Source organism: Cebus imitator, unplaced genomic scaffold (assembly GCF_001604975.1).
Source record: "Cebus imitator isolate Cc_AM_T3 unplaced genomic scaffold, Cebus_imitator-1.0 Scaffold49, whole genome shotgun sequence".
NCBI lineage: Eukaryota > Metazoa > Chordata > Mammalia > Primates > Cebidae > Cebus > Cebus imitator.
The window spans coordinates 5,662,547-5,675,130 of record NW_016107364.1 but is presented as its reverse complement, the minus strand read 5'-3'; the positions used below and the strand labels follow the sequence as shown (position 1 = coordinate 5,675,130).

General features: G+C 44.7%; 1 protein-coding gene across 2 annotated transcripts in view; it reads left to right on the top strand.

The window, feature by feature from the left end:
* Positions 1–11,942, top strand: part of FBXO15 (F-box protein 15) — a 77,531-nt gene extending 65,589 nt beyond the window's left edge. For both annotated transcript variants that reach the window (XM_017527537.2, XM_037738139.1), the window contains 2 exons: positions 2,308–2,432; positions 11,559–11,942. In XM_017527537.2, coding sequence (XP_017383026.1) covers positions 2,308–2,432; positions 11,559–11,828 — 395 coding nt within the window. In that variant the 3' untranslated portion in view covers positions 11,829–11,942. The remainder of the gene's footprint in view (positions 1–2,307; positions 2,433–11,558) is intronic.
* Positions 11,943–12,584: the final 642 nt, after the last annotated feature.

Sequence of the window (12,584 nt, the reverse complement as noted above, 5' to 3'; positions counted from 1 at the left end):
GGGGAAATAGGGGAGGGAGGGTGGGGGGTGGGAAGCTGGGGAGAGATAGCTGGGGGAGAAATGCCAGATGTAGGTGATGGGGAGGAAGGCAGCAAATCACACTGCCATGTGTGTTCCTATGCAACAATTTTGCATGTTCTTCACATGTACCCCAAAACCTAAAATGCAATAAAATAAATAAATGGGAAAAATAAATAAATAAATAAATAGGCCTTTCTCTTGGGAGTGATATGAAAACAAAGCTTCATAAGAATCTGAATCTGCATTGCAAATTCTTGGCTAGTAGATAACTAATTGGTGATATGTTTTGTATATTTCTTAATCTATTGTAACATAGACTGTGGACACAGAACAGGGTTTGGATTGTGTTTCTGCCACTGACCAGGGGTCTGACTTTGGGCAAGTTACTGTTAACCTCTGTGCATCAGGTTTATCACTTATGCATTCAGAAAATTATACCCAATTATGTTATTATTTAAGGTATTATTTTAAAGTAATCTTTTAAGCTGTTAAATGCCTAACTCAGTGGTTGGTGTATAATAAGTACTCAAAAATACACTTATTTTATATACATATGCTTTCACACATCCATTCCATGTGCAGATTGTTTAAACGTAGGAAGAGCTTAACCTTTCTGTGTCTTGTAAGTGGTTACAGAGGGTTGGCGGAAAGAGCTCTGACCTTTTGAGACACCACAGTGTTAATATTGTTCTGAAGTGGGAGAATACCTAGTAATAACAAAATAACAGTCTCTGCTTCCTACAGGGATTTGATGTTTATTAGCTCAGATAGTTGCCATTGAGACGTTATTGGCTACCAGGGTACTTTGGAGTACATTTTCTGCCATGTCCTGGGGACAAACTGCGTGGAAGATGAGCTCCTGGTTTTCTGTAGGCGACGCTGGCTGCCTGCCTTTGCTGCGCCAGTCAGAAGCCTCCCTTAGTTTTGCACATGGCCGCAGTAGTACAGGGCAGAGCAGAGTCATATCTGGCCCATTCAGAATGTCATCACTGTGCCTCCACTGAGGCCTCACTTTTCATACACTTACTCCCTTCTTCTCTCAAGCCCTGCCAAGGTGATGAGGTGACAGCAGAGCTGTTGCCTCGGAAGGGTCTGTGTCATTTGGCATTTGTCCCCAGGCCTGGGGAGAATGGAAGGGAAGCTATACAGTTCTTGCTAGATACTCAGCAGTAGAGAGGAAAATGTGGGCTGCCTCTGTCCTTGGAACAGAAGTAAGACGTGGAGAAACCAGCAGCATGGTGTCTGGGCGAGGGGCTCCCCTTTGCAGGGCTGAAAACCCTGCCTCTGCGTTGTCTGTCACTTAAAGCACATTACCGGGTCACAAAAGAGACCCCTGGCAAAGGGTGGGCATTAACCTTCTGGTGACACTGAAGTTGGAGAACACTGTATAACATTTCTACAACAGGGATTTGGCTCCCAAAGCTTGGCTTTGGTTTTATTTTGTCTTGTGAAATAACTGGGCCAGGGCTGGAGAACACTTGTTCTTTTCCATAATTTTTCTTTCTGCTTTGCCCTGTGACTTGCACCTTCCCTCTGTCCAGACTTCTGTCTCTGAAGAACTCTCTGGTATGAGTTGTGTTGCTGTGCCTCATGGCCGCGTCTCAGGGTGTGTTCAGACGGAATCGGGAAGCTCATGTCTGTGTGAAGCCAGGTGGTGCTGCAGGCTCTCCCTGACACGTATGGCCTAGGGCAGCAGGGCTAGTGTGCTGGGTGGGTGCAGGGACTCCTCTGTGTGGCCAGGCTGCTGGTAACTGGCTTGGAGCTGGCAGTGGAGGGCCAGGGTTTGGCTTCCAACTTGGGTTGGCATGTGCATGGACTCACTCAATTATAAGCATGTGCGGAGGTATGAGTTTCTTCCACTCCTCTTCATGTTTTCTTGCTCTCCAATCCTTTGTTTCTCTGCCATTTCTTCATCTGCTTTCTTGAGTTCTGTAATTCTAGATATTGGTTGCCATCACTGTTGGCTTACCCACATCAGAAGAACCCTTTCTTCTTGAGCCTTTCCATCAGTGACAGGTGGCTATCCAGGCTCACCTCAGCCGGCTTCTCCCAACTCACCGTTGACATCACCTTTCTGGGCACGTTAATGCTTCTGTCTCTGGGACACAGATGTGTTGCTCTGGCCGCACGCTGGAGGCCAGGACTGCTGTGCCCATGTTGTCCCCATCAGTGAGGCCAGGGCTTACCTAGGTGAGGTGTCCTCATGAAGCCGCCAACTGAACGTGCTTGGCTTGTTCAGTTACTGTATCAGAAGACAGTGATTGAAACAATCTTATGTCTTTTCAGGAAATATTGAAAATGGACATGTGAAGCTCATTGTTATAAATTTTAAAAATAACAGAGAACACCTACCTCTTATTGGAAAAGTTGGCCTCTCATGGAAAACTGATATTTTTGATGGCTGTATAAAGGTAAAAAACAGAAGCATTTTCTTTTATTCAAGTAACTTGGTTTCTATATAATAAAAAAGTCTCTGTGTTTGTGTGTGTGTATGTGTGTGTGTGTGTGTATGGATATACATATAAAATCATATAATCATATATATGTGTAATGTTTCTTTTAAAGTTTTGGATTTATTGTTCTGGTGTCTGAAGATTTGTGCACATTCTGTTAGCCATTGGCAACCAGTGTATTCACTCATGATATGCTTATTGAGTATCTTTCATGTGTCAGTGAGTGTGGTGGAGTTAGAGGGGCAGGCAGTCTGCAGCAGCGTTTCTGAACACTGTCGATCACAGCCCGCTACTCCTGCAAATCCTCTCTGTTTTGTGGAAAGAGAGTGGAACTGAAGATTGGACCAGGCAGGTAGCATCTACTCAAAACATCTTGATCACTCATACACCAATTTAAAACTTATTGCAATTATACATTCTTATTCCAGGATATAGGGATTTCCTCGAACTGTTAAATAAAAGATTAGCCACATGGGTGGGAGAGTTAATTTAGTGGTTGGGAAGCAGCAGGAAAGGAGGGAGGAGGAGGAAGAGGAGAAGATGCTCTCTTTCTTTGTGATCCTCGTGCCTGTGGCTGCTCCCAGTGCTTGGTACTCTCCATCTTTATTTTGTGAGATGAGCAAGATTTTCATAGTCCCAGGGACCAGTGGGATCAATCTCCTGTGACTTTGGGGGCCTCCTGTAACATGGCTTTATTCTGCGTTATGTGTGGGCATCTTGTTAGAACCATTAATGATAACACCTAGGACCAAGAGCAGTGTTATGGAGCACTGTCACTTGAGCCACTTGATGTTTGATACAATGAGATATTTTACAAATCCTTTTATTCATAGCAAATGTTTAAATTTTGGTAAAAATTATGTTTCTCACACACCATGTTGTTTCATGCCTTTAAGAGGACAGACCTACCTTCTCTCTTTTTCTTCAGATTTTGATAGAGCTTATAATAAAAATAAGTACTAACATAAAATATTCACATTAAAATAGGCCTTGAGGATCAAGAAAGGCTGAGTGTGAATGTGACAGACTTTCAAAGGGTCAGCAAATTTTTAGAAAGAATTTGTTCTGTGTTTTCTGGTAGTCCAGAGCAAGATGAGAGCAGTCATTTAGTTCTCATTGGGGGAAAAAAGGGAAGTGTAGTAATTATACAAAGAAAGCTTTATCCCAGTTCTGATCATTAAAAACCAAATCTCTAATGGTACTTTATGTAGGGCAGATTAAGCTACATAATGGGCCAACCCTAAATAGCATCTTAGCAGTAGACACACTCACAGATTTCTCATAGAAATTCTCAGAGAAGCTGAAGATATAGCTTCAAAATTGGACCTTTACATGAGCTCCAAGCAGTGATTCTGTAGGTTGCTAAGCCAATGTGACTCAGGTGCACAGGTTTCTAGAAGAACAGCTTGATCTAAAAGCAGGATTTTGAGTTTTTAAAGTAGGAATGGATTGCATGTCCCTGGACAGTTTTCCCCATAAATTCCTTCTCTCAGCTGGGCTTCAGGAAAAGATAGTGGATAGCTCAAAAAGCTTGTACCTTCTCCCTTGGGCCTGGGAGGTAGATGTAGTTGATTTGTAGTTTGCCTTTTATGCTCTTGGGTTCAATATTAAGACTAAGCTGTCCTCAGAATTCCCAAAAGAATAAAAAGTCAGATCAATGATGTCGTATTTCTTGTGTTTGCTGTGCAAGGTCAGGTATTTTTCTTCAGGAATCTCATCACTGTAAGAATAGTGAAATGATAACATGTATTTTAAGAAATTGTTTAGAAGGAGTTAAAAACTTTTATAAAAGTGTGGACATAAGCTTAAAAAGTTTCTTAGGTACATATGACTTTTAAAAAATGTAAAATAAAAACCCTGCTCCTTCTGGAAATTGTAGACACAGCCTCTGGTGAGGAGCTTCTAATACATAGCTTACGATGCCTGGCAGAGCAAAGGCAACTGAGAAAGTACATAACCCAAATACAATGCTGGTGGAAGGACAAAGAAGTAAGAAAATATTAACAATAATAATGGAGGATGCTTCCTGGTTTCATTGCGTTGGTTGAAGTGATGTGTGGTCATGAAAGTACATCTGATATCCTCAGAGCCTGCTGTTCCCGTGAGAATCTCCTCCTTCCTCTGAGCTCAGAGTCGAGTGACCTCCACACTTACTGGTATGGAGGTAATTCAAGTCGAAAGTTATCTTTAGCCTGAGTTCTTGGAGTAAAAACTCAACAGATCATAAGTTTATATGGTGAATTATTAAACTTTAAAATTTAAAAAAATCACATTATAAGTAGGTCAATTTTTTATTCCTTTTTTTTTTTAAGTCAAGCTATGATATCAAATATACTTTAAAGATGCTTTCAATGGCCACATGTTAGTACTGATCCACGCAGGACAGTTGCTCTGTAAGTGGTTACCATGCTATTTTACAAAGTCATGTTGAATGGCTAGGCTACCCTCTCAAGGTAACCTTGCCACAGTCTTTAGTATAAGTCAGGTATTCAAATGAAATACTCTCCTCCTCTGTCTCCTCTCAATTCCTATCAGAATTTCAGATGGATGGATTTTCTTTTGATGAAGACTTTCCTGTATGTGTTTCTTTTATGTTTTTCTTTCACTCCTTGGCATTTTTGATGTTATTTTAATGTTACTTCTAAATCTGTATGGAGATTGGCATCAGTGTTCATTTGGACTAGATATTTCAATGTGGTTCTGCGGTTCTGCTTTATGTAAGAACCGTTGAGCTTAGTAGAGTCTGCTATGGGCACATTGTGAGTCAGCATGTTGCGGGTAGCCATGACCCATGAGAAAGGTACCATGGCCACTTTGCTGACAAGCATTGCAGCTGCATGGATGATTAAGGCTACTGGTGCTGATACAACCGAACATCTCAGGAAGAACAGGATGATCCTACATGTGCGAGTGCTGCACCCTTCCCAGATGCAGAGTTTTGAGCCTGGCATAGTTCACTGGTCCATGGGGGTGCAGGTGAGGAGAGCAGACTTCCTTCTGCAGGGAGGGCGAGGTCTGCGAACTTCTCAGATGTGTGCCTTCTGGACGTTCAGGGTGAGAGGGGCTGATTTAGGAGAGGATGATTGAAAACAAGCTCTCTGAGGAGAAAGAGGAAAGGGCCAGTGGGAAGAAGGCTCGTGGGATGTTCTGACATTCATCCCCTTCCAGAAGGATGGAAGTATTTTATTCTGGAGAAGGCACCCAGTGGAGAAAGAGATGCCTCCAACAGGATGGGGAATAAGGAGTGAGGTTCTATAGGTGAGGGGCAGCTGGCCTGGAGAGGGGCTTGAGACCCATTGTGCCTCTGCGGCTGGTGCTGAGGTGGGCTCCTTCCTGGCCTGTTGTGCTGCCTGGGGTGGGCTAGCGCCCAGGGACAGGGAGGGAGAGTGATTGGGGGGCACTGGAAAGGCTGCTGGGGCAGGTCAGGAGGAGCCTTGAAACCCTCAGGAAAGAATTTGGATTTTGGTGGTGGGAGAACAATGTGGATGTTGTTAAAGGGTTCGATGTTCCTATCGTGTGCTAGGCCATGTTTTACATTAGGAGGGAATTGGAGAATGCTGGACTTTGAGAAGTAGGAGGTCTTTAGGAGAGAGTCAGCTCCCAGCTCTTGATCTGGCAGCAGAGGGATGAGCAGAAAGATTGAGACACCCACTGACAGCTTAGGGCTGTGAGTGGTGATCTCATCAAGAGCCATTGTGCCTCACTGGCCACTCCTTCCTGATTTCGGCCAGGGTTTCTCTTCCTCAACCTCTTGCAGGTGATGGGACCCAGGACTCCACCTCCTTCCTCTAATGGGGTCTAACCACCATCTCTATGCTGGTAGGTTTGGTGAGGTTGTAAGTAACACAATCAAATGACTGCTAGCCCAGAGGCTAAGGTCGTGCAGGGTGGTGGAGTGTGGAAGATAGGTGCACCATGCAGTCCCACCTGCTGTGTTATCTCAGAGATGCTTAGGCCTCAGAGCCTCCACTCTAAAACCACCACAGTGATAACTTCCATTTCAGGAGGGCTATGGCGGCCTGCCAAGGACAGAGCCATCTGCTGGTCCTCAGTATTGGCTTCGACTCTCCAGTTCTCAGCCTCAGTGAGGCTTCAGTGCAGGGTGTTTCTTCTCCTTCCCCACCTGCTCCCCACCCTGGTGTCCTCCTTGCAGCCCAGGCTGTGTGTATGGTGGTTCCTGTCATGTAGGAAGCACTGGGGGCTGTGGAGCAGGCTATGTGGGGCTGGTCATTGCTGTTCTAGGACCACTGCAGCCGATCACCTGGGAAAGGCATCAGGGAGCAAGGTCAGGTGTCTGAGGGGTTTCTGGGTGGTCTCACTGTGTAGCTCATCTGATGTGCAGGGCCTTAGACTCTGGCATGCACCCTGCCATCAGGGATTAGGGTGTTTCACGCTGGCTACTTCTTCATTTAGGTCTTCTGCAGAGATAGCGACCAGTTCATACCAGTCACTTATTAAACCATCTCATTTTTTCAATGTTTGGAATGTCTTTGTTCCTTAAATTTCTCTAAGATACACATTTATTGAGTCAAGACCCTTTGACTTGATCATACTCAGGTCCAAATAGTCAGCATTTTTGGCCACATCTAATTAGTTAGAACTTCTGAAATCAGTGGCACACAGTTGCTTAGTTTATGCTGATGTCTAAGAGTAGCATTTAAATTCCAATTAATAAAACACGAATATAGGGCAGAAGTTATGGCAAATAATGAGGCATCCTGAAAAGATAAGTGTTAGAAGATGTTATCCTTGACCTTCTTAGCTTCCTCAAAATTAAATAAAATAGTAAATGAAACTACTATTTGTCTAGTACATAGAACATGTTAAAAACATGGCTCACACCACGTACCCTCGTTCATAGAGGCATTAATCACAACAGCCAAAAGGTAGAAGAAAACCAAGTGTCCATCCACAGATAAATGGATAAAGTTGTCTATACATGCGATAAAGTATAATTTAGTCTTAAGAAGGAAGGAAATTCTGATACATGCTACAGTATGAAAGAACTTTGAAGACATTATGCTAAGGGAAATAAGCCAGTTACAAAAGGACAAATACCATATGACTCCATTTATGTGAGGTTCTCAAATTTGTAGAGACAGAAGGTAGAATGGTAGGTGCCAGAGGCTGGAGGAGGGGGTGGTGGGAGTTAGGGCTTAATGGGAACAGAGATTTCTACAAAATAAAGAGTTCTGGAGATTAGATAGTAGTGATGGTTATACAACAGTGAGAAGGTGTGTAAACCACTGAAATACAGAATTCAAGTGGTGAAGGTAGAAAATTTTATGTTTATTTTACTGCAATTAAAATATAGCTCATTCATAATATTATAATAATTATCAGTATCTCTGGCTGTGCTGGAGATACCCTCATTCATAGAGGCATTAATCCGGAGCGTGGATGACAAGAGGTGGCATTGGGTACAATTAGGTGGATGGGCAGGTGAGGCCAGGCCAGGCCAGGCCTTAGTGGCAACTGGAAGGAATGTACTTCTTTCTTGAGAGCCATGGAAAGTTGTTGCAGGATTTCTAGCTGTGGGTGACATGCTCAGACTCATGTTTTGTAAAGGTTTGTCTTCTGAATAAGGAGAATGAGTGGAGAGATCAGTTTGATGGCTGCCTCCTTAAAGGAAGAGCAGTCACTTGGTTCCCTAGTCTGTTTGGTCTGCTATCACAAATCAACATCAGCTGTTGGCTTTTAAGCAATATAAACTTATTTCCTACAGTCCTGGAGGCTGGAAGTGCCAAGGTCAAAGCACCAACAGATGGGTGTCTGGTGAGGGCCCTCTTCCTAGTTTCTAGAGGGCATCTTCTAGCAGTGTCCTCACCTGGTGGAAGGAGCAAGACAGCTCTGTGGGCCTCTTTTATAAGGACCCCAGTCCTATTCATGAGAGCTCTGCCCCCATGACCTAAACACCTCCCAGAGGCCCCACTTCCTAAACAGTCACGTTGGTCATCAGATTTTAAGACACGGGTTTTAGAGGGGCACAAACATTCAGACCATAGCACTTGGACTAGGGCAGTGGCAGTGGAGATGGACAAAAGTAAAGCAATTGGGGCCAGGCATGGTGGCTTATGCCTGTAATCCCAGCACTTTGGGAGGCCGAGGCAGGTGGATCACAAGGTCAGGAGATTGAGACCATCCTGGTCAACATGGTGAAACCCTATCTCTACTAAAAAAATACAAAAATCAGCTGGGCATGGTGGCACATGCCTGTAGTCCCAGCTACTGGGGAGGCTGAGGCAGGAGAATTGCTTGAACCCGGGAGGTGGAGGTTGTGGTGAGCCAAGATTGCACCATTGCACTCCAGCCTGAGCAACAAGAGTGAAACTTGGGCTCAAAAAAAAGTAAAGCAATTGGAAAAAGAGGTAAGAACTGACGGGATTGGGTAATGGTTGGCTTGTCAGGGCTAGGAGGGAGGTCCCTAGAATGATGCCCACATTTCAAGCATGCACAGCCAGATGACTGATGATGGTTCCACCAATCCTTGGGATGAGGAGCACCAGGAGAGCTTTTCTGGGATAGTCTTGAGTTTGGGTGTAGTCCTGCTGGACTTGAGGGACCCTTGAAAGATCCAGAAGTTGAGCAGGCACTTGAATATTTAGGCCTTGAACTTAGAAAAGAGGTTTGGCCTGGAAATAAACTTTTGGGAATCACAGGCATGTTGGTGATAACTTAGGGTGTGGATGTGCATGAGTTCCATTTAAGGGGAGAGATTATATAGAGTGAAAATAGGGCTTAGGACCAAGCTGTAGAACCCTAGCAATGGGAGCACATTGATAGCTGCAGAGCTTGTGGGTTCTGAATGCATTTGGGTAGGTAGAACTAGCCTTCACTGTTTTCTTGAAAAACTAAACACTGCTGAGATGCAGACTGGCAGATCGTCACTAGATTTAGTGGATTTATCAAAGATGTTTGGTCAGATGATGGTGAAAGGATACCAGGCCAGAGTGGGTCGAGGAGTGAATGGGTGTTAATGGACAAATCTAGTGGAGACAGCTCTTTGGAGAGGGTTGACTGGGAAGGGAGGAAAGAGCAGGGGGCCTGTGGGGCCCAGGGAGGCTGTTTTCTGTCTCTGCCTTTCTATGGTGGGAGTTACGTGAGTGTGTTGAAAGTTAAAAGCTAATGAGAGGACAGAAGTAGTCACTAGAGAGGGACGTGGTGCCTTTACGGGATGGGCTATGCTGCAGCACAAGGTTACTGGGCCACACGCAGGAGGAGCAGATGAGAAACACATGTGAGGAGATGGGCTCAGAGGAGCTGGGCTGTGGATCTGTGGTGGGAAGTTGAGGAAAACATCCTTCTACCTTCTCTGTGAAGAGCGAGGTCCTCTGCAGAGAGTACCCTCCTAGTAGGATGCAGAGGGCTGAGAGAGAGGATGAGGCATTGTTCCATGAGGCAGAGAGGGAGCCATCCAGAGAGTCAGGGTGGGACCCCCAGGCCATGCCGAGGATGATGTGGCTGCATGGGCACCCAGCAGCTCTGTGTGCAGCCCTCCCGCCATGCTTGGTGCTCAGGTCCAGACAGATAGAAAATAACTGGGCTCCTCCAGGGCTGGGATTTTGCTAGACCTGGACCTAAGGTGTGATGCAAGGTGAGCGAGGGAGGTATGTGCATTGGCAAGAGTGTTACTGCAGCAAAGGCCAGTGAAATCTAAAGTGGAGAAGAAGAGGCAGGAGAAGGAAGGGCTGGCTGGCTGATGGGCTAGGTCCATGAGCAGTGCTTTTCAGACCTTTCTACACATCCACTGCAGTATGCACACACATGTGTGCAATTAAAACAGCATTCATGAAATGACGTTTATGCCTACTATGTGCAATGCATGCTGTGTTCTCTTTCATTTTGTTTCGTTTTATTTTGACAAACAGTTGTGCCCTACTAAATGTAATTCAGGATGCACTAATAGGTCATGGCTTACAGGATGAAAACACTGGGTGAATCAGAAGTACAGTTGTAGTGGAAGTCATTCAGTGAGTCAGCTGGAAGATGAAGGGTGGCAGTTAGAAGACAGGGTGCCTGAGGCATTGATAGTGGAAGTGGACCACTTCCAGGAAGTGATGCATCATGAGAGTGAATAACTGAGGTCAAGTCAAGGAGGAGATCATGGAGTTGAACAGCTCAGGAGCTAAGAGTCCAGGATACTGGAAGCTCCACTGAGGTCCCCATGGATGTTGGGATCACTTGGGGTGATGGTGAGTCTTGGAAGACTTGGGAGGGAGTGAGGGGGAGAGGCAGACAGCAGGGCTGGTGCCAGAGTCCCGGAAATGAGAGCAGGCAGACAGGAGGCTGGCACATGCCGGAGACGGGCATGGAGCAAGGGTGCAGAGCTGAAGTTTGGAGCCTCAGAGAAGCAGGAGGTTTCTCAGAAGAGGGGAGGGAGGGCCTGGCGGTGGCAGTGAAGACCCAGGAGCACACCTATACTGCTCTTCAGGGCAATGCGGCGCCTCATGCTTGGAAGCACTGACTGGTCATTGGTGTGGTTTGTGTCACCTCTGTAGCCTCTGGACTTTAAGTCCATGAAGATAGGGTCAATATTTATGACACATTTCTCTGAGGTCCCAGTGCTAAGTCCTAAACTGATAACTGTGGGTGCTCCTTTGTATATCTGGGAATGAATATTAAGTGATGAAACACACAAGTATAGTCTAGGATATAAAGTAGGCCATGAAAAACCAATGTAGTATTCTGGATTTTGATGCCACATGCAACATTTTTAGTCAGTTTTACAGAGTCACGATATAAATCAGGCCTTTTTTTTTTGAGACAGAGTCTTGCTCTGTCGCCAGGCTGGAGTGCAGTGACGCAATCTCGGCTCACTGCAACCTCTGCCTCCTGGGTTCAAGCAATTTTTCTGCCTGAGCCTCCTGAGTGGCTGGGACCACAGGAGTGTGCCACCATGCCCAGCTAATTTTTTTGTATTTTTAGTAGAGACAGGGTTTCACCGTGTTGGCCAGGATGGTCTTGATACCTTGACCTCGTGATCTGCCCGCCTTGGCCTCCCAAAGTGCGGGGATTACAGGCGTGAGCCACTACACCCGGCCGGCCTTTTTTTTTAATCCTTGTCAATCTGTATTTATTTTGCAGAGTTGTTCTATGATGGACGTAACTCTTTTGGATGAACATGGGAAACCCTTTTGGTGTTTCAGTTCCCCAGTGTGCATGAGATTGCCTGCCACACCCTCTGATGGCCCTAGCTTCTTGGGACAGACGTACAGCATGGACTATGTCGATGCAGAGGGAAGAGTGCACGTGGAGCTGGTGTGGATCAGAGAGACGGAAGAATACTTTATTGTCAACCTGGTCCTTTACCTTAGTGTTGCAAAAATCAACCACTGGTTTGGGACTGAATATTAGCAGCAGGTGACAAGTTATTGTTATTTAGTTGTTTATTTTTGACTAACTGGCTTTGTTCTTAGTGTTGAAAGTTAAAATAAAGCAAATCTGCAGAGTGTTGTGTGATGCCTTTCATCTCACATTAGAAATTATTTGTGGGTCATTTTTAAGTTAATGTTTGAAGGAGTCAGTTAAATTTTAAGAAGAAAAATAACAAAGAAACTTTATATAAAAAGAAAAAAAGGTATTTACTTCTCTTCTGCCCTTGGTTAAAAGTTTAAGAACTTCTACTTAAGTAAATGATCATGTGATCACTGTGTGTGTGTGTGTGTGTGTGTGTGTGTGTGTGTGTGTGTCTGCACGTGTCACACATGCAGGGTGGGGTGCGTGTTTACACATAAGGGTTTTTCTTTTTTTTTCCTTATTGGTAAGAAGCCCAAGTGAAAAAATGTACTTAAATATTAATATAAACTTTACTGTATTCGTTAGAATTAGAAAGTGCTATATTCATGACATTCAGCAGCCATGTTAGTATTTAATAAAGTTAAATAGACCAATGGCACAAGGAAAGATATATCTGAGATCATCATAAGGAAGTTATAACTTAAAAGAGCAAAGCACGTTACAGGTCCAGTGGGGACACCAGCTCTGTGTGAGTGGGGATAGAGATGGATGAGTTATTGAAACTTCCTCTGCGGAAATATTTTAAGAAAATTGACAGATGCTCAGGGTTCAAATAGGGGTGATATTTATCTAAGCCTATGTTATTTTAAGGCA